Genomic DNA, 19,523 nt, shown 5'->3' with positions numbered 1-19,523 from the left:
AGGGCTTCCCTGGTGGCTCAGTTGGTAAAGAATTTGCCTGTAAGGCAGGACACGTGGGTTTGATCCCTGGGTGGGAAGATCCCCTGGAGAAAGGAATGGCAACCCACTCCAGTATTCTTGCCTGGAAAATCCTACGGACGAGGAGTTTGGCCGGCTACAGTCTACGGGATGGCAAAAAGTCAGACACGATGAACATACTTTCGCATGCATAAGGGCTTCCCAGGTGGTGGTGGTAAAGAAACCACCTGCCGATGCAGGAGACTCAAGAGTCTAGGGTTCAATCCCTGGGTCAGTAAGATTCTGTGGAGGAGGAAATGGCAGTTCACTCCAGTATTCTTGCCTGGGAAATCCCATGGACAGAGGAGCCTGGGGTTACACGAAGTCGGACATGACTGATCATGTCCGACTGATCATGCATGAAGCAGCTGTCGTATGCATAGAACTTAGTGGTATCCATCTCTTGACTGATTAAATGATTTACTAATTAAGTACCTCAAAATTTGATTCCACAATTTTGGCTTTCTTTACTCTCTATTATAACATATAACTGCAAAGGTCATGTGAAAATTACAAGAAAAAATTTATAATACGTCATGTAGGGGTGCCATTTCAAAGCTTCTAAGAAATAACATTGCATTTCACTGACTTTACATTTTTTACATCTTAATATTTATGAAACTGAGATTATACCACAATTGATAGCATCTCACCATTGTGATCCGCCAAGAAGTTGTCATGAGGCTGATGTCGCTGCCTGCTCGCGCATGGACTTGCCTATTGCCACATTTAGTGTGTACTATGTACCAGGCACTTTCTGCGTAATAAGAAGAGAAGGGGGCCATTTTCATGATTTTACAGAAGAAGAAGCTGAGGCTAAGTAACTCAGATGAGATCACAGAGTGCATTCTGCAGATCTAGGATCTGAACCCTGGCAACCTGGATCTGGAATCTGCCCTCTTGAGGTTTGTCATATGTCCTGAATGTTTATTTTGGAAGAATTCACCTCATGTTCTCTTTCCAAGAATGAGTAGGGCCTCAAAGGTATAAACTGTGAACCCAACAGACTTACAATAACCCCAGGCATTGACCTTGGCCATGGTTAACAACTAGAGCACAGGATGGTACGTAATGAGTGCTAATTACAGGCAGTTCTGGGGTTCAGCTCAATGACACTATGAGCCGTGCTGTGTAGGACCAGCCAAGACGCATGGGTGATGGTGGAGAGTTCTGACCAAATGTGGTCCACTGGAGAAGGGAATGGCAAACCACTTCAGTATTCTTGCCTTGTGAGAACCCCATGAACAGTAAGTGAATTAAGGTAAAGGGGAAAAGAGTTCATCAGTTGGGAGATTTTAAATCAGCTTCTGTAAATGGCACCCCTATTCCATGCCCATGCCATAGAGACCAAGATGGACGTCAGCTAAATAAGTCCTTTATTACTGAGGGAAAAGAGATTGCAGAAATTTACCATATGAGAGCTAAGAGGGCTGCATAACTGAACCCCAGAACTGGGCACTTACCCATGGGGGAAGAGACAGCCCTGGGCCAGAACAGACCTCTCTCCCATAGAGGTGGATCCCAAAGAGGCAGCAGAGGAGTCGAGCAGGTCGGACATTTCCTACAGGCATCTTGCTCTCAAGAGGAAGAAAGGCAGAACTAACGGATAATCTGAAGATACACTTCCCAGTTCGTTCACAAGTAAGTCCATTCACTGGGATTCCCAGGTGGCTCAGTGGTAAAGAATCTGCCTGCCAATGCAGGAGATGTGGGTTCAGTTCCTGGGTTGGGAAGATTCCCCTGGAGGAGGAAATGGCAACCTGCTCCAGTATTCTTGCCTGGAAAATCCCATGGACAGAGAAGCCTGGTGGGCTACAGTCCATGGGATTGCAAAGAGTCAGACACGACTGATTAACTGAGCACACACATACACACTGACACACAAGTCCATCCACTTCCCTATTCAGGCAGAGTGTCTCTACCAATCAGAACAGCTTCCAGGTAGAGTGAATCCAGAAGGGCAGGCTGAGTCCAGATAAGGAGCAAGAGCTGTGAAGGGCATTCAATCCTCCAAAGGATATGTGGACACCTTCCTGATTTTCAGCTCTAAGATGACAGGAAGTGCTATCCTGTCCACTCCTGTATCTCCAGGGCCCACCCCTGTGCCTGGCACAGACGAAGAACTAAAAACTACATGATGCTGGAATAATGAATGAATGACCACAGACACCAGAGCCAAGATCTGAAACCCTGCATGAAATCAAGGGCCGCAGTGTGAGATAAAGTTTGCCAGCAATACATCTTCATCATAAATGTATGCAGGGTGAAAAAAACAATGACATTGAGAACTGAGCTTTTAAGCCTAGAGTTAGTTTACTAAATGCGATTATAACAGTATCATGAATATGGGATTTAAATACCTTATGGTTAATTCCTAGAATGTAAGTATCTTTTCAAGGCCTGAAGAGAACCCCTGATCTCTTCTTCATTTGGAAGAGATAGACCATAAACTCCACTGGACTCTTCTTTCTTTGATGAAGTGAATACATGAAATTAAGCAAGAAAACAGAGATTATATCATGAGACAGGAGGACAAAAACATAGAAAGACTTGATGTTCAGTTCAGTTCAGTTCAGTCGCTCAGTTGTGTCTGACTCTTTGCGACCCCATGAATCCCAGCATCCAGGCCTCCCTGTCCATCACCAACTCCCAGAGTTTACCCAAACTCATGTCCATCGAGTTGGTGATGCCATCCAGCCATCTCATCCTCTGTCATCCCCTTCTCCTCCTGCCCCCAATCCCTCCCAGCATCAGGGTCTTTTCCAATGAGTCAACTCTTCGCATGAGGTGGCCAAAGTATTGGAGTTTCAGCCTCAGCATCAGTCCTTCCAATGAACACCCAGGACTGTTCACCTGGTCCTAAATCCAGCACTGCTGGTTGTATGCCCTTTAGGAACCTCCTTAACTGCTCTATGTCTGTGCAAAACGAGGATAAGAGATATTCAGATCTCCTAGCACAAATCTTATCAATAAACGCCATGATTTTTGCTTACCTCTTCATACCTCCACCTTATTTCTCATGCTGTCTAATACATTTTCCCAACTTTGTACCAGTTAGCCATTTTTAACATGGAATTCAAGCATGGTTTCATCTAATCAAAGTCACTCAGTCGTATCTGACTCTTTGTGACCCCATGGACTATACAGTCCATGGAATTCTCCAGGCCAGAATACTTGAGTGCGTAGACTTTCCTTTCTTCAGGGGATCTTCCCAGCCCGGGGATCAAACTCAGGTCTCCCACATTCCAGGCAGATCCTTTACCAGGTTTCATCGAGTCTCTGTCCTAAACCGTCTTTGGTCCACTTGTTTTGACATCTTCTGTGTCCTGGAGGTCAGACTTTGTTTCCATGGTGAGGTCTCTCATGGTAACAGGATAGATACAAAACAGAATTGAGGTATCATATTTGCAAGGTAGCCATTTTAAAATTTTATAATAAATATTGTTACCAATATATTGAGATATGTCAACTTGATCATTTTAAATATCAACTTTTTTTTTCTTTTAGAGCTAAGTTGTCTGAGCTTCAAAGTGTTCTATAAAATACACATTACTACCATAAAGGAGAAAAAAAAAAAATATATATATATATATATAGCGAGCTCTTTTGGAGTGTCATTACAAACTCTTTTAAAAGAAAAGTATTATAAAAGTCAGAAAGAGAACTCACAAGCACCTTTCAAGACTTTTCTCATAGTTTTGATTCTATTTTAAATCTGGAATCAAAACAAGGCTCAGAAGTGAGAAGGCAGCCCTGCCGGTTTGCAGGGACAATAAGGCCACACTCTGGAGGACTTCAGCAGGGACTCCGAGAGGAGAGAGCTGCTAGAAATAGCAAGGGCTGCTTGAAGCTGCAAGTTCAGGGTAGAATGTAAGGGCGTGAGAATCACATTCCAAATGTTCTGTCGACCTTCCTAGTACACCGGGAACCTGAGCGCATGAGAATCGTCAGGCTGAATTGTAATTTTTCTCTTCTGCACATCTGTGAACCCCTTTGGGGTTAGGGCTTACACTTTATTCTTCTCTGTACATCTCCACCCAGGTACTTACCACTGGGCTGCTATCTAGGACGTACCCAGTAAATGTTTCCACTGAACTGACAGGGCTAGAGAGAGGTAAAGATCCTTTTTTTTTTTTTCTCCTGCAGAGTTTGAACCTCTCAGGATCCTTGAATAAGGCCTAAAAGAGAGAATCAGCAAGACCCGCTTATCAAAGCATCATCAGCTTTGGTCCCTGCAAACCCAAAATCAAAGAGAGTGCCACAATTTCCCGTGGCCCTGAAGTCTTTCTGGCACTCAGCAGGGTCTAACAATTTGAACAAGAGGACCACTTCAGGGCTGCAATATTGCAATTTCTGCAGCACTGATGTGTGTAATTTGGGGCAAAGCTTGACCCAGGACCAGAAATAAAAGCAGCATGTTTTCTATAGTTGTTTATCCAACATAACAAATGGACCTTGAAGTATGAGTCTAGAATTGCGGTTTTCACGCATACTCTGTGTGATCAGTCTCTCAGTTATGTCCGACTCTCGGTGACCCCATGGACTGTAGCCCTCCAGGCTCCTCTGTTCGTGGGATTTTCCAGGCAGGAATACTAGAGTGGGTTGCCATTTCCAGGGATTCTTCCTGACTCAGGGATCAAACCCATGTATCTATCTCCTGCATTGGCAGGCAGATTCTTTACCACTGCACCTCCTTACCAGAATCAATTAAGCATTCATCCCCAACAACATCACCATCAACACAGGGCCAACCACTCCATTAGAAATCTTGAGATTTCTTGTATCTCAAGGTACTTTCAGGGCCTTTCAAAAATATTGTAATTTCTTTTAAACTCTCAAGAAATACTGATTTGGGGGACCTCATAAAATATTTAAATAAATAAAAATAATATCAATATATTCTGGAGAAGGAAATGACAACCCTTTCCAGTGTTCTTGCCTGGAGGATTCCATGGACAAAGGGAGCTTGGCGGGCTACACAGTCCATGGGGTCATGGGGAGTCAGATCACAACTGATCGACTGAAGACGCACACACATGCTTCTTTATGGCGATGTAGACGTGCCATATAATTTTAATGTTTAATTAATTACAAAAGCAATATGGGAGAAGGATAGGTCCTATAAAGGCAAAAGTTAGAACTGAAACTTGTCACCACATGTGCCATGAGTATCCAGTGTTACTAAGGGGATGAAAGTCCTGTTTTCAGAAAAACATCCCATAGTCTATTAATCACAGAGGCGTGAGTCATTTTCAAGGACACACAGATAAGGCTAGGAGTTGGACAGGCTGGTGGGGTAGGCAGGTGACAGGTGCGCTGGCTGGGAGGAATCACAATCCTACATATTTTCTGGATATGACCATCATTTTTCTATTCTCACAAGCCTTCTGCTCCAGCTAATTAGCAAGTCAAAAGAAATGGAAACAATTCTAGACCTCAGCACAATCAAATTAGAGGAGTTATTTGAGGATACCATTTTCACACAGTGCAATCACACTCCCTTTGTTTTGGCCAAATGAGTGAAAACCATCTTTCAAAGCGAACGCCCTCTCCTCTCCCAACCAGCTCTGTGCACAGCGGCATTTCATATCTGCTCTCATCCATTATACACGTGATCTTTTCTATGAAGACAGGGATGCACAGTCTACAATTAAACACACCCATCCAGCTTTCTCTACAACAAGGACCTTTTAAAAGTACATTGACTTTTAAGGTGATTCAGCACTGAAAGCCATTAGTGCATCATCTAAATCAAGACTTGGAAAGTTTATTAAAATTGGATTTTTAACCTGATCCCAATTTCCTCTGCTTATAAAGAATCCCATTGGACTCCTTAATATTCATGCTATTAACCTGAAAGTTTCAAATGGCCATTAAGGGAAGAAAGGCTGAGGCTGTACAGGGGAGCCTTACAGATAAAATCAGGTTGAGCTCAGGAAGGTAGAGTGACTCTGAGTCCTCGACGTCATCCGAGGAAGCAAGCCCTCTCTTTCTCTCTCTCTCTCTAATTCTCCTTCTCCTGACCTCTCTTCCATCATATATTTGAGGAAAAGTAGAAAACCAGAGATAACAAAAGCAAACATAAACTATTCAAGTACAGAAAGCAGTGGGCTAGGAATCTTTTTCATGGCAAATAGATGGGAAAAAATGGAAAGTGGCAGATTTAATTTTCTTGGGCTCCAAAATTACTGTAGATGGTGACTTCAGCCATGAAATTAAAAGATGCTTGCTCTTTGGAAGAAAAGCTATGACAATCCTAGATAATGTATTAAAAAAAACAGAGATATCACTTTGCTGACAAAGATCCATATAGTCAAAGTTGTGATTTTTCAAGTAGTCATGTATGGATGTGAGAGTTGGACTACAAAGAAGGCTGAGCACCAAAGAACCGGTGCTTTGGAACTACGGTGGTGGAGAAGACTCTTGAGAGTGCCTTAGACTGCAAGGAGATCAAGCTAGTTAACCCAAAAGGAAGTGTTAGTCACTCAGTCATGTCCAATTCTTTGTGAGCCCATGGGTTGTAGTCCACCAGGTTCCTCTGTCCATGGAATTCTGTAGGCAAGGATGCTAAAGTGGGTAGACATTCCCTTCTCCAGGGGATCATCCTGATCTAGGGATCAAACATGGATCTCCCACATTGCAGGCAGATTCCTTACCATCTGAGCCATCAGGGAAGCCAGGAAATCAACCCTGAATATTCATTGGATGGACTGATGCTAAAGCAGAAACTCCAATCCTTTGGTCACTTGATGCAAAAAGCCAACTGATTGGAAAAGACTCTGATGCCGGGACTAAGGGCAAGAGGAGAAGGGGGTGACAGAGGATAAGATGGTTGGTTGACATCACCAACTTAATGGACATGAGTTTGAGCAAACTCTGGGAGATAGTGAAGGACAGGGAAGCCTGGCGTGCTGCAGTCCATGGGGTTGCAAAAAGTCAGACAGGACTTAGTGAGTGAACAACTATAACAGCAACAAAGATGCTAAATAAGAACAAATAACCAGTGAATACTTTCTTATTTACCTAAGCATAAGAATATTGATCACTGATCAATGAATGCTGGCCAAAATCAAAAAAGAGAGAGAAGCTAAAACACCAATCCTTGCCAGTGGCCAGATCTGTCTGGAGTCATCTGGGGCAAGAGAAGCTTGTGACAGAGTCTCAGGGCTGCGGCCTGAGGTTCTAGTTCCCTTTTGGGGCTTGTAGTGGGGAACTAAGTAGATCAGTTAACCGGACTTTGGCTCCCAGGGTACAAATGGAATCACTGCCAGTCTCACTTTGCATCTCACAAATGAGTTGTGAAATCCAGACTGTGGGCCCAAAGGCACTTTGAACTCTTAAGGAAAAGCAATCATACCAACTTAGGACATCAAAGTGGCTCCCTATTTTGAAGAACTTGTGATCTGCCCTGGGCTTAGCTGCTGGTAGGAGCTTAAGGACTCCAGTACTTGGCAAGGGTATATTTGAAAATACCATTTGACCTGCACAACCTCATCATACATGATTTTACAGGGGTTCATTGAATGAGGCAGGAAAAGTACTTTTTTTTTAGAAGCTAATGCAAATTTGAATCTTAAGGCTTTTCAAAGAGAGGCTTTAAACTGACTTTGTTTTTTTCCAGGTTTACTGAGATGTAATGGATATACATCACTTTAAGTTTAAGGCATACAGCCTTCTGGTTTGATTTACATCTGTTGTGGTATGATTATGACAATGAGTTCAGCCAACAGACACCTTCTCACGTAAACCCAACAAAAGGGAAGAAAAGAAGAAAAGAAAAAAGTCTCTTTGTGATGAGAACTCTTGGGATTTACTCTATTAGCAACTTTCCTATATACCATACAACAGTGTCAGCTATAGTCATTATGATGTACATTTTTAAAATACATATGTGTGTGTGCGTGTGTGCGTGTGTTCAGTGGCTCAGTCATGTTTGAACCTCTGCAGTCCCATGGACTGCAGCCCACCAGGCTCTTGTGTCCATAGAATTTTCCCGGCAAGACTATTGGAGTGGGTTGCCATTTCCTTGGGCTTCCCAGGTGGCACTGATGGTAAAGAACCCACCTACCAATGCAGGAGATGTAAGAGAGGACTGTTAGATCCCTGGGCCAGGAAGACTCCCTCCAGGAGGAAATGGCAACCCACTGCAGTGTTCTTGCCTGGAGAATCCCCATGGACAGAGGAGCCTGGTGGGTTACAGTCCATGGGGTCACAAAGAGTGGAACATGACAGAAGAAACTTAACACAAATGTACTCCAAAAGCATTTTAAAAGTTCTAAAATATTATGTCAATATTAGTCTGGCTCAAAGAAGCGATCAGGATCATTAAAACTTCTATAATCTTATTTTCCAAAATAAGACTTGGCCTTGGCTTCCCAGATACTACTGGTTTTATTAGACAGCCAGAAAATGCTGATCATGGTTTTGCTTTCCAAAAGGGCAGTGGGTAACATTACAAGAGAAAAAGGTCAATTTCCTACAGGATTTATTACTTAGGTGGGTGTGTATTTTTAATCTGAGCAAAGTTAATGAGGTTTTTTACACTTGAAGGGCAAATTTGATTTCTTCCAAACATTTATTTTCCAATACTTAAGATATGGAAGAGCGACTGAAATTTCATCTAAAATAAATTACTTTGACACTCATCTGGCACGTTTTCTTTTTCCTTTATTTAATTTCTTAACATATTGGCTGATCTGCCTTTTAGGGCCACTAGTTTGGGCTCCGATAGAGAGACAGCCTAGCTTCTCCAAGGGGATTCCTACTCTGGGTCCCTGGAAACCTTACAGTTGAAATTAGACTGAAGGCTGGTCTAGTTCTGACACAAAACTTTCAGGTACAGGAACGCGGGGGAAGGGGGCAGGGGGACCGGCTTAATTTCAGAGCCCGCGTTTGCAATCCCGATGCCCTAGAGAAGGCAGAGCTAAAAAGCTCTGCGTTCTCCGGATGAATCCGCATCCGCTCCGGGGACGCGAAACCGAAGAGGGAGGGAGTGATCAATGGCGACACCGAGCGCTGGGGAGCCGGCTCCTCGCGCGGATCCTCGCTCCGGCTGCCCGGCCGCCGGCGTCCGGGTCCGGCTGCGGTGCGAGTGGATGGCTCCCCTCGCTTCCTGGGCGGCGCAGGGAGCAAGCGATGCCTAAGGTGGGCACCTGCCCTGACGGAGACCGGCCGCGCTGACGCACGTGGGAGGGCCCGGCGAGGCCGGGGAGTGGAGGAAGACGTGGGCTCCGGGTTAGGACCTCGCCTTCCCTAACGAGAGTGACGGTGGAGACAGGATGTCCCAGGTTCGCAGGGACGGCAGTCGCCCAACCCACAACCGGCCCCACCCTCCCGGGAGGGAGCGCTAGTCCCCTCCCCAAGTTCCATCCCCACCCCCAGCTTCCCAGGGCTGAAACCCCGGGAACTGCCGGGCCAGGGAAGGGGCGGGACTGACTCGTGCCGTACCTGTCCGCGGGATTTCCCGAGCCCTGCCCGGCCGCCCCGGGAGCGGCGTGGCGAGCCGGACTCCGAGTCGACCCGACCCCGGGGCAGCACCGGAGCGGACCGGGCAGCAGTGGGCGCTCGCGATCCTCCTCGGCCCGACACGCTCTCCCTGCGGGCTCGGCCTCCTCTGTCCCCTCCTCCCGCTCCCGCTCCTCCCTCTGCTCCTCCCCTCGGCGGCGGTGATAACCTCGCCTCCCCGCCTGCAAAGTCCCCGGCGCGAGGGCAGCCGCGAACCGCCGCCACCACTGGGTCTCCGCGGGCGCCTGCGCCGGTGTCTCGCCCTCCGGCCCGGGTCGTCCTGGAAAAACTCGCTCCGCTGGCCGCCGGGGCTCCACGGCGCTGCCCATGGCCAAGCCCAGGAGCCGACTTCGGGCGCCGGACCGGCTGGACAGCCGAGGCGCGGCTCAGGTGAGTGCGGCGCGCGCTTGCGGCGGCGGGGGTCGCCAGTGTGGGGAGCGGCAGGACCCGGGGCCATCGAGGTGCCCCGACCTGGCATCCTGGACTTCAGGACCAGAGCAGAGCCCAAGGTGAGTGAAGGCTGGCGCAAGTGGAGTGCACGTAGGTCGAGGAAGGAAGGAGAGCCCAGAGCTTTCCCCATCCTACTAGCCTCCAGACTTTGTCCCTCAGCTAGGCAAGTCTTCAGGGACTGGTTTTTTTCAAGCAGGTTTCTGACTTGGTGGATTTTTTTCTCTTTTTTTCCCTTACCCCCTAGAAGAGTCAGGAGGTTTGCATCTGCCCGACGCGTCTCTCTAGGACCGACCGTGAGGGGCAGTAGGAGCGCAAAGCTCCGCGGAGCCTGGGTACCACTCTGGCTGGCAACTGGGGCGGGGATAACAGCAAAAAGTCCGTCTTCGGGGAGCATCCAGGGTGGGGAAACCTCAGTGCGGTTAGCTTTGGGAACGAAGCAGAGATGGGACATCTCCCGAGGGGCGGGCAAAGCTCGGGAGGAGAGAGATGGAAGCGGCGGACAGACAGTAAGTAGCCTACCCCCTCGCCCCGCCCTCCCCCCCCCCCCCCGCCCCGTGCCAAACATGCACGGTTCTGGTTTTTCGTGTTACTTTTTACTTTTTTTTTTTTTTTAATCCTGCGTCTGTTTCTATTTCGAGCACCTTGGGTGGTGACGGCAGATGAAGGTGAGGGGAGGAGGGGCGCCAACCCGCGGTGGAAGCGCGTAGACTCGGACTCAGAACCGGGCACACTCGCGGAGCCTGAAGTCTGCAGGTGCGACCTCTAGGCCAGGCGGCCGGCTTGCGCTGCTGACCCCAACCTGTCCCGGAGGCCGGCAAAAAAATAAAAAAGAGAGAGAGAGAGAGAGATGGAGAGGCGAGAGGGAGCGAGAGCTGGGATGCAGGGCGCCGGGCGCGGGGGTGGGGGGCGGGGGGGGAGGCGGTGCGGGGAGTGTGAGGTGTGCTCTGCTCCGCGGAGGTTTGCGAGCTCCGCGAGTCTTCCATCTCCTCCCCTCGGCGAGGCGATCGTCCACGCTTCTTCGCGCACCCAGGCCCCTCTCTCGGGAGGGGATCGCACCCCTCTTCCTCCGCCCTCCACTTTGCAGGACCAGTCGGATCCTTGCTTAGCCTTGCGTGAGTCTCGCTCCTCCCTCCCCCTCCCGGCGCTGTCCGCTGGCTATTTTTATCCACTACTTGTTCAGAGATGCTTTCGGGGGGGATTCTGGGGAGGCGACTCCAAATCTGGTGTCTTCTCGCTCCGCTCCCAGAAGCGGTCCCCTCCTAGCAGGGAGCAGCCGCGAGAAGCGGCCAAGGGATGTAGACGGAGGTCTGGAAACCCGGGTTCCACCTGCCCCGCTTCTCCGCCTGCCACTAGGTGCGGGCGCGGATCCTCGAGGGTCCCATAGCGCCCTGGGGCCGGTACTTAGCTGGCTTTTGTGGCCGCAACCCGTTTACACTCAGGATCCTTTGGGCCCTACTTGGGCGTTATTGCTCTGCAGCCACATTTTACCCTATTTTGTTGAAATGCAATTGCCCACTACCGTTCAAGGGTTAATTTCAGGAATTTTATGTTAAAAAAAAAAAAAAAAAAGGAAAGAAAGAAAGGGCAGGGAGATAACCTAACTTCTGCCTCCTTGAATTTCTAAACCCCATCCTTTGGCGTTCGGAATTATTCTTCCTTTCTGCTTCCTCGGTACTGATTGGGTGCGACTCGAATAAGCCTGACCGAGTGAAATTCCAGAAGATGAACGCTTCAGCTGCAGATCCCCGCGTTACTCTTTGTATTTCTAGAGCTTAGATTTTTTTTTTCCCTTTCCTCCCATAGGATTGCAGAAATAACATATTGAAATGGCCCATTGTGTTACATAAGATTTTCTCCAGCGCTCGGCAGAGCAAAATCAACTTCTCATGGAGCGTTTCAGGGCTTCAGCGGATCCCTCTAACTCAGCTGAGTTTGCCTGGGATCAACAACTTCGTGACTAAGCACTCTTAAGTCGAAACAGTTCATTACCATGACAGCATACACTGAGGATCCCTTTCTGAGGCATCCTGAGCCTTGCTTTTGCGGCTTCTGATTCAGGCTAAAGCTGCCCGCTGTACAGTGCACTGTAGCTTTAAGATGGGAGATTCTTTGCTTGGGAAACTGGTGAGAAAGTGATACCTTGAACTCTACAGGGGAGAACAGGAAAAGCCCGTGGTTCTAGCTGTGCTGTTGGTGTGCCTTGTGTGAAATTTCAAGTCTTCCACGTTGTTGTTCAGGAGTCCTTTACTTGTATTCTCCCGTGTAATTGGGGATGTGCTTTAGTTCTGAAAAGAAGACCATTCTCTTACTGGAAATGTCCAGCGAGCTCCTTGAAGGGAAATGCAATGTGGAAGCTTTTCTTATGTTGAATTAAAATTTGATGATGGCTAAAAAGAGGCTAGGGAGAGGGACTGGCTAATGTAATGTACTTGATTGGTACAGAGTGGCTTTTCCAGAACAGAGCATCTACCCAGGGTGGTCCAGACCCACAGTGAGTCCTGAGTCATGTTCTGGCTATAGAAGCCAGTTTGGAGAAAGGCATAGTAAAAGGTACTGATGTCCTGGTGGAACTGAGTCTGTATTCAGGATTAGGACTGAGAATTCAGGCTCCAGGGCCTGCTTCTATGCCAGGGTTCTTGTGTAAGAGACAGTCTTGGAGGAGTAAACGCAAGTAGCAACTTTGGTGAGTAGCAGCAGCCTTCTAGCTGCTCTGTGGGAAATGAAGTGACTTTCTGGCTGTTGCTGAAAGCTGTTATTTTCCAGCTGATGTTGGAAAAGATCTGCCTGTTCCCCCATCACTTTGATGTAAGTATCTTCTGTCAACCCCACTAATGGCCCAGGGCTTCCCAGTCAGGCCAACCTTTTCCAGTAGGGAATGGCAAGACTGCTAACTGGATTTGGAACCAGCTTCTTGCCTCAGGACCCTAAGCAAATGCTGTGTCCTCTCTGAGCCTCAGATTCATCCTCTAAAAAATAGAGCTCGAAAGAGTATTATGAGAAAGTGGGAAGATACATGTGGAGAGCATTTGGGCAGTTCTAAAACACTGGTGAAAAACATACTGGGTTAATTTCCTTTTCCTGCAAATTTCATTTGATCTATTTTAATGCTAATTTTCATTTTAGTTTGTGAATGTCTGTGTGAATTACATATTTTAAATATTCAATGAGGGAGAGGATTTCAAGTAATGGGCCAATATCTCCTGATTATTCCACCTGAAATTCACCAGCATCAGGCCTCACTACTTCTGAGAACGATTAGTTTCTTATTTGTAGAATCAGAGGTAAAGTTTTTTGGTGCTTTTTTTTTTTTTAGCTTAATGCATTTTGTATATTAAAAGAAATGTATGTTTCAGGAAGGGCCTTGGTATTGATTAACCAAAAAAGGAAGAATGTTGCAGATTAGTGTTAGCAGTTGGGGAAAAGGGATACATGATCAGTTTTAGAAGATGACCTGGGTCTCCGATGTCTACATCTGTCATCTAACATAAAGCACTGTCTCTCTGTTGCATTTTTGTTATTCAGAATTTGTCCCCAGGTGCTAGTTAAGTGGCTTAGTAGATGCTCAAATAGTAATTTCAAAATAAGTGAATGAATGCTTGAACTGAACCTTCACAGCAAGCTCATGCGGTACATGGGCAGATGGCAACTTTTCTATTTTAAAGATTTGGAATCTGCCGATTAGAAAAGTTAATTAATTTCCTAAAGGTACAAAGGATTCCAGATTGGAGTTGAGGTCTGCCTGTTCTCATTCCATTCTGTTCTTCATCCTGTGTTGCCCTTTCTCCCATCACCACTTAAAATTCTCCTAATCCATAGTGGACTTTTGCATTTTGTAAGGTTTCCAGCAATCAAACACCCTTCTTCTTCAGGGAGGTACCAACCTTCCCTCAGGTTGGCTTAGTAGTAAAGAATCCACCTGCCAATGCAGGTGACATAGGTTCAATTCCTAGGTGGGGAAGATCTCCTAGAGAAGGAAATAACCCACTCCAGTATTGTTTGGAGAATCCCATGGACGGAGGAGCCTGGCATGCTACAGTTCATGGGGTCGCAGAGAGTTGGACAGGACTTAGCCACTGCTGCTGCTGCTGCTAAGTCACTTCAGTCATATCCGACTCTGTGCGACCCCATAGATGGCAGCCCACCAGGCTCCCCTGTCCCTGGGATTCTCCAGGCAAGAACACTGGATCAGGTTGCCATTTCCTTCTCCAGTGTATGAAAGTGAAAAGGGAAAGTGAAGTCGCTCAGTTGTGTCCGACTCTTAGCAACCCTATGGACTGCAGCCTACCATGCTCCTCTGCCCATGGGATTTTCCAGGCAAGAGTACTGGACTGGGTTGCCATTGCCTTCTCCGGACTTAGCCACTACACAACAGCAACAACAACCTCCCCTCATGGAAGGACTTTAAGGGCGGGGCGGCGGGGGATGGGGGGCTCTTTCTTTGTATCCATATCTCTGAGCTCTGAACTGGGGCTCAGCCTGGTGATCCCACCTGAGGCTTGGAATCTCAAAGGACTGACTGAAGGACAAAAGGACAATCAAGCGTTTATTTACCAGTGTGAGTCATGAGTCAAGAGGCGTCAGCTGCAGCCCCAGTGTCTTAGGATGTCCCAGGGATGCTATTCCAGGGGCATCCTTGTCATTTCCAAGACCGGCTTTCCAGCTTCTCATGAATTCCTCGAGGTAACTCATAGTCTTCAAGTAAATTCCTTCTCTCTCGGATTCAGTCAGTCTTGTAACCAGCTGATGTCAGCCTCTCACAATGCATCTTCAGGCCTGCCTTGGGCATGAAGCTTTCTCAGCTTCCTCTACCCACAGGGAATTAAGTTTCATAGCTTTTTCAGGCCCTTAGAGGAATATTTACTGGGCCATAGTATGTCAACAGTTATGTGATACTACCAGAGTTCTAGAAAAATGAATACATTATTCTTCTGAGAAATAGCCTGAACATAAGGGAAATAGGTCCCAGTGGGCATTTTTTCTTTTCTTTTTTTTTTAAATCCATGCTGTGTGTTTTTTGGTAACTTTCCAGCAGGGGTCGCTCACTCAAATGCCTTCAGCAACCCGGCAAGTAAATAGCCTGAGTGAAACAGGCCTGGAGGACAGGCTGGGTAAGGGTGATGTCTTGGCTCTGATCCAGCACGCAAGCTGGGACCTCAGGCTCTGTCTTGCCGAGTATGATTTTATTTTCCAAGATAGGCTGTGAGTTTACAATTTTATGTAGAATTGACTGACTTAAGTTGTGTTAGTTGTTCAGTGTGTCTAACTCTTTGTGACCCCATGGACTGTAGCCCACCAGGCTCCTTTATCCATGGGGTTTTTCAGGCAAAGAAGACTGGAGTGGGTTACCATTTCCTTCTCCCGGGGATCGTCCCAACCCAGGGATGGAACCCACATCTTCTGCACTGGCAGGTGGATTCTTTATTGCTGAGCCACCAAGGAAAGCCCTTGACTTTTAATTGTGTCTGTGTGTGATCAGTCATATTGGATTCTTTGTGACCCCATGGACTGTGGCCTGCCAGGATCCTCCGTCCATGGAATTTTCCATGGACGAGAATGCTGGTGTGGATTGAAATTTCCTACTCTAGGGGATCTTCCCGACCCAGGGATCAAACTCCAGTCTCCTATCAGCAGCTAATTCCGTATTTTTAAAATAATACGATGTGGATGAAACAAAGCATGTCTATACGTAGACCTCCTTCCTCATCTGTACCTGCAACCCACAGGCCTCCAGTTTATGGCCTCTGGGTTCCAGGCACAGAAAAGTAATGGGTGGGACTACAGAGGCTCAGTATAGTCAATTATTTATAAGCTTGAAGCAAGAGTGCATCAGGAGTGTAGTGTAAACAGTGTTCCTGTGAGTTAAATTTTGCGTTTACAGAATTTCTGTTTGCGGTGTTACTTTTTCCTTGTGCTGTAAGCAGCTACACCAATCACATTTATGCCCTTAACACATGTTTATTGAGTTCCAGTCATGTACCAAGCGCTGTTCTTCTCACTGGTGACACAATAGGGGATAAAACAGATGGAAAGCTCTGCTCTTCTGCTTGTCTTCAGTGGAGGAGACAGGTAAAAGCAAGATGGGGAAGGACAGTCCATCTTAGGTCAGACTCTTAGGTACTAAGAATAAAGATAAATTAGGGGAAATGTCAGGGTACCAGGGTAACACCTTTGGCAGAGGGCCAGGAATCTCCAGGTTCAGTCTCTGATCCAACATAACGAAAGTCAGGTCCGACATAAAGGACATAAAGGATTTGAGGATTTGGGAGTTTGGACCTAGTATTATATTCCGGGACTTGCTATTGTGGGTAAACCCCTAAGAGCAGACTCTTCTCTTAGTTTTAATGAGGCCATCTCTTGAGCCCATTCATTGAGTGTCCAGCAGGTGGTAGGTGCTATATTAGGTGCTAGAATCCATTAACACAAAATTTCCAGTCCTCCAGGAAGTTGTAGGCCAGTGTGGAAGACATGACCAGATCATCACAAAAGAGATTACTAAAGTGAGTGGCGAGGGCGAGAAGGGATCACCGTTCAACGGGAAAACCATTGAGTTTTGACACTCAGAATGCTGACATTCAGCATCTTTTTGACTTTTTTTTTTAAGATTTTTTACTTTTTAACATGGACTGTTTTTAAAGTCTTTATTGAATTTGTTGCAATACTGCTTCTATTTTATGATTTGACCTGTTCCCTGTGAGGCATGTGGGATCTTAACTCCCTGACCAGGAATCAAACCCAGGTGCCCAGCATTGGGAGGCAAAGTCTTAACCACTAGTCTGCCAGGGGAGCCCCCATTTAACCTCTTTTTAATGGACCATCTGAGATGTACCAGGAACAGTTTAGATCTGTGCTTTTCATCATCAATACAATTTTTCTGAAGCTTTTTTTTTTTTTTCTTTTAAACCTGGCCATGGCATTTTGTCTGAGAAGGCACTGGCACCCCACTCCAGTACTCTTGCCTAGAAAGTCCCATGGATGGAGGAGTCTAGTAGGCTGCAGTCCATGGGGTCGCTAAGAGCCGTGTCACTTTCCCTTTTCACTTTCATGCATTGGAGAAGGAAATGGCAACCCACTCCAGTGTTCTTGCCTGGAGAATCCCAGGGACGGGGGAGCCTGGTGGGCTGCCATCTATGGGGTCGCACAGAGACAGACACGACTGAAGTGACTTAGCAGCATGGCATTTTGTATTCTTAACCAAATTTCATTTTGTATCAAGACAATTGAGTCTTTAAAAAAATCTTTTCTAAGTGTGAAGTGTACTTAGGCCCTTTGAGACTCTGGTACATCTCCCTCTCCAGTCGACTTTGCCATTGATGGTGACTGTTGTTGCCAGGGTAGCTGCACAGAAGCGAAAAAAAAAAAAAAGTTATTGTTCTTGAGGAACTTACAGTTTCGTATTGGCAGTCAGATAAATGAGCGATTTTTCTGTGTATGAACCGAGAAATGCATCCTGTTTGGGCCTTTGCTTGTGGCATCAGGTAGGCCTGCCTTTGAGAACAACTTCTTTCCAGTCACTCTGTTTCTTTCTTTCATGGCAGTCCTCCTTCCCACAGCATGGTTTTGCAGCCATAATGTTGATCTGGAGTCGTCCTGTCACTTCGGTGGTTCTCGTCCTCCCCACCTTTCACGCCCCCGTCAGAATATACACCAGGTCTGAGCAGGCATCTGGAGCCTCAGGTTTGTTTCTGCCACCAGTTTGCAGAACAGTGTGTCTGGTTCCAAGTAGTTGCTCAGAAAAGGAGCAAGAGGCAACGTTTCTGCCTGGGGGAACTGGGAAAGGTTTCATGGGGGAAAGAAATATTTAAGGAAAGAGAGAGGCTTGCGGAGAAAAGCCAATGAATGGTGATGATACAAGATAATCAAAATATGGCCCCAAGCCATCCCATTTGTCCATTTTAGAGATCCTCAGTGTGGTCAGTCCAGGTAAATAGCTGGCATGTTAAACACAAACCCTTCCCTGAATAGATTCTGGCAGCACAAAAGTACTCTGGCGTGAAAAGAATGAAAATGATTTAAAAAGAATGAAAAAATGGAAAAAGTAAATAACAAAATAAGAGAAAAGAATGAAAATGATAACTCTTAACTTCCATCTAGAACTTTCATACCCACTGTCTCCTTTTTGTCTTGTACCCGGTCCTTCAAGGGAGACAGGGATCTCTTAGCATTTTTATTTTATATTTAAGGAAACCAAGATTCTGAAAAGTGACTTTTCTTAGATCCTCAGAATGAAGATGGCAGACCCTGGTCCAGAGCCACAATTCTCCACTTGCAGTGAGCAGATGGCTCAAGGTGGAGACAGGTTAAATCCCTGGGGGGCTGAGTAGCCCACATTTTCTATAAGCAAAGGCATGTTTTTAGATTTGAAACATTCACGTCTCCTTTGATTTGTTGAGAACTTCCACTTCAGCACTTTCCGAGATGCATTTTGTGTCTTGATGAATTTCCCCTAGAATTCCTACAGATTAGGTACACTCTGCAGTAGGGTTGTTTTTGTGTAAATATCTTTACTCCTTAAGGAGAGTAAATCAGAGGCCTGTATCAGCAGTTAACATACAGTGGGAGAAAGGTGATTGCAGATGCAGCTGAAATGAAAAGGCTTGCTCTTCTAGCTGTGCTCAGAGAAATACATACTTGAGTGGCACATAGTGAAAGCAGGCTGGCACAGCACCACCTCTGAAAAACTCAGTTTCACTTGATATAAATTCCATCTTCAGCCAGATTTTTCCCAGTGTCCCTGATAGGAAGGAAGGCCAGAGAAGGTGTTAATTACACGTTTCTGGAATTAGGTGTAGGAGTTATTCTCGAAGAGTGTGGCTTTTGAAGTCATGTCTGTTTGAATTTCTGATCTCCTCCTTACTGATGGTATCACCCCGAGAAATAGACAGTTTTTCTGGGTCTCAGATTTTTCAGTATTTTAATGAGGATTAAAGGAGATTCCCCTTGTCAAATGCCTAGCCTAATGCTCAAGAAAATGCACATTCTTCTTATGCAGGGTTGCCTGATTTCACAAGTGAAAATACAGGATGATCAGTGAAATTTGAACTTTGAATAAAGAACATATACTCTTTTAGTATAGGTATATCCCGGATACTTCATATTAAGACATGATTGATTGTTTTTCTGGAATTTAAATTTAACTGGAAGTCCTATATTTTATTAAGCATCTCTATTCTTGCAGTGACAGTTGTAGGTGATGCATTTGGTGAAACTTCTAGAGCTGTAGGCAGTGAGAGAGGGAAGAATACAGTCATTTGGAGGTGAAATAATTTAGCCACTGTATGATCCAAGTAGAGAAGGAAGGGCTGTTTTCTCTGATGAGCTTAGCAACAGATCAAACCAAGGCAAACTTACTTGTTTGCGAAAAGAAGCAGAAGAATTGTGGACAAGTCAGATCTCTCCCATCTATGCAGCAGATTATTCCCAGCACCCTTTGGGAAGAAGGCATTTCAACCCTTTAGGCCACCAGGGGAGCAGCCAGTCCACCAACGCAGCACATTATTCAACACAAACATTGC

General features: G+C 46.3%; 2 protein-coding genes across 5 annotated transcripts in view; one reads left to right on the top strand and one right to left on the bottom strand.

The window, feature by feature from the left end:
- Positions 1–4,241: 4,241 nt before the first annotated feature.
- On the bottom strand, positions 4,242–10,462 carry LOC139183501 (circumsporozoite protein-like). Its single transcript, XM_070790749.1, has 3 exons — positions 10,249–10,462; positions 9,505–10,040; positions 4,242–9,309 (listed from the first exon to the last, which is right to left on the bottom strand). Exons 1-3 carry the CDS (start codon positions 10,460–10,462, stop codon positions 8,890–8,892), a joined length of 1,170 nt encoding a protein of 389 aa, XP_070646850.1. The 3' UTR covers positions 4,242–8,889.
- The window catches only part of HS3ST1 (heparan sulfate-glucosamine 3-sulfotransferase 1), a 36,702-nt gene continuing 26,843 nt past the window's right edge, over positions 9,665–19,523 (top strand). Inside the window, exons 1-3 of one of the 4 annotated variants that reach the window (XM_019963103.2) lie at positions 9,665–9,951; positions 10,256–10,517; positions 10,650–10,764. The gene's annotated coding sequence lies outside the window, so the exon portion shown is untranslated. Of the gene's footprint in view, positions 10,071–10,255; positions 10,518–10,649; positions 10,765–19,523 lie in introns of all 4 variants that reach the window. The other 3 variants (XM_019963102.2, XM_019963101.2, XM_019963106.2) reach the window with 3 other exon arrangements.

The sequence above is a fragment of the Bos indicus genome, chromosome 6 (genome assembly GCF_029378745.1).
Source record: "Bos indicus isolate NIAB-ARS_2022 breed Sahiwal x Tharparkar chromosome 6, NIAB-ARS_B.indTharparkar_mat_pri_1.0, whole genome shotgun sequence".
Taxonomy (NCBI): Eukaryota; Metazoa; Chordata; class Mammalia; order Artiodactyla; family Bovidae; genus Bos; species Bos indicus.
This window is presented reverse-complemented; position numbering and strand designations above follow the sequence as displayed.

Coding starts and splice junctions, on each gene's coding strand:
- LOC139183501 (XM_070790749.1), bottom strand. CDS start 10,462: ATGTCCCATCTCTGCTTCGTTCCCAAAGCTAACCGCACTGAGGTTTCC. Junction 10,041..10,248: donor CCTCCTGACTCTTCTAGGGG/GTAAGGGAAAAA, acceptor CCTGAAGTCCAG/GATGCCAGGTCGGGGCACCT. Junction 9,310..9,504: donor TCGGGAAATCCCGCGGACAG/GTACGGCACGAG, acceptor CACTCTCGTTAG/GGAAGGCGAGGTCCTAACCC.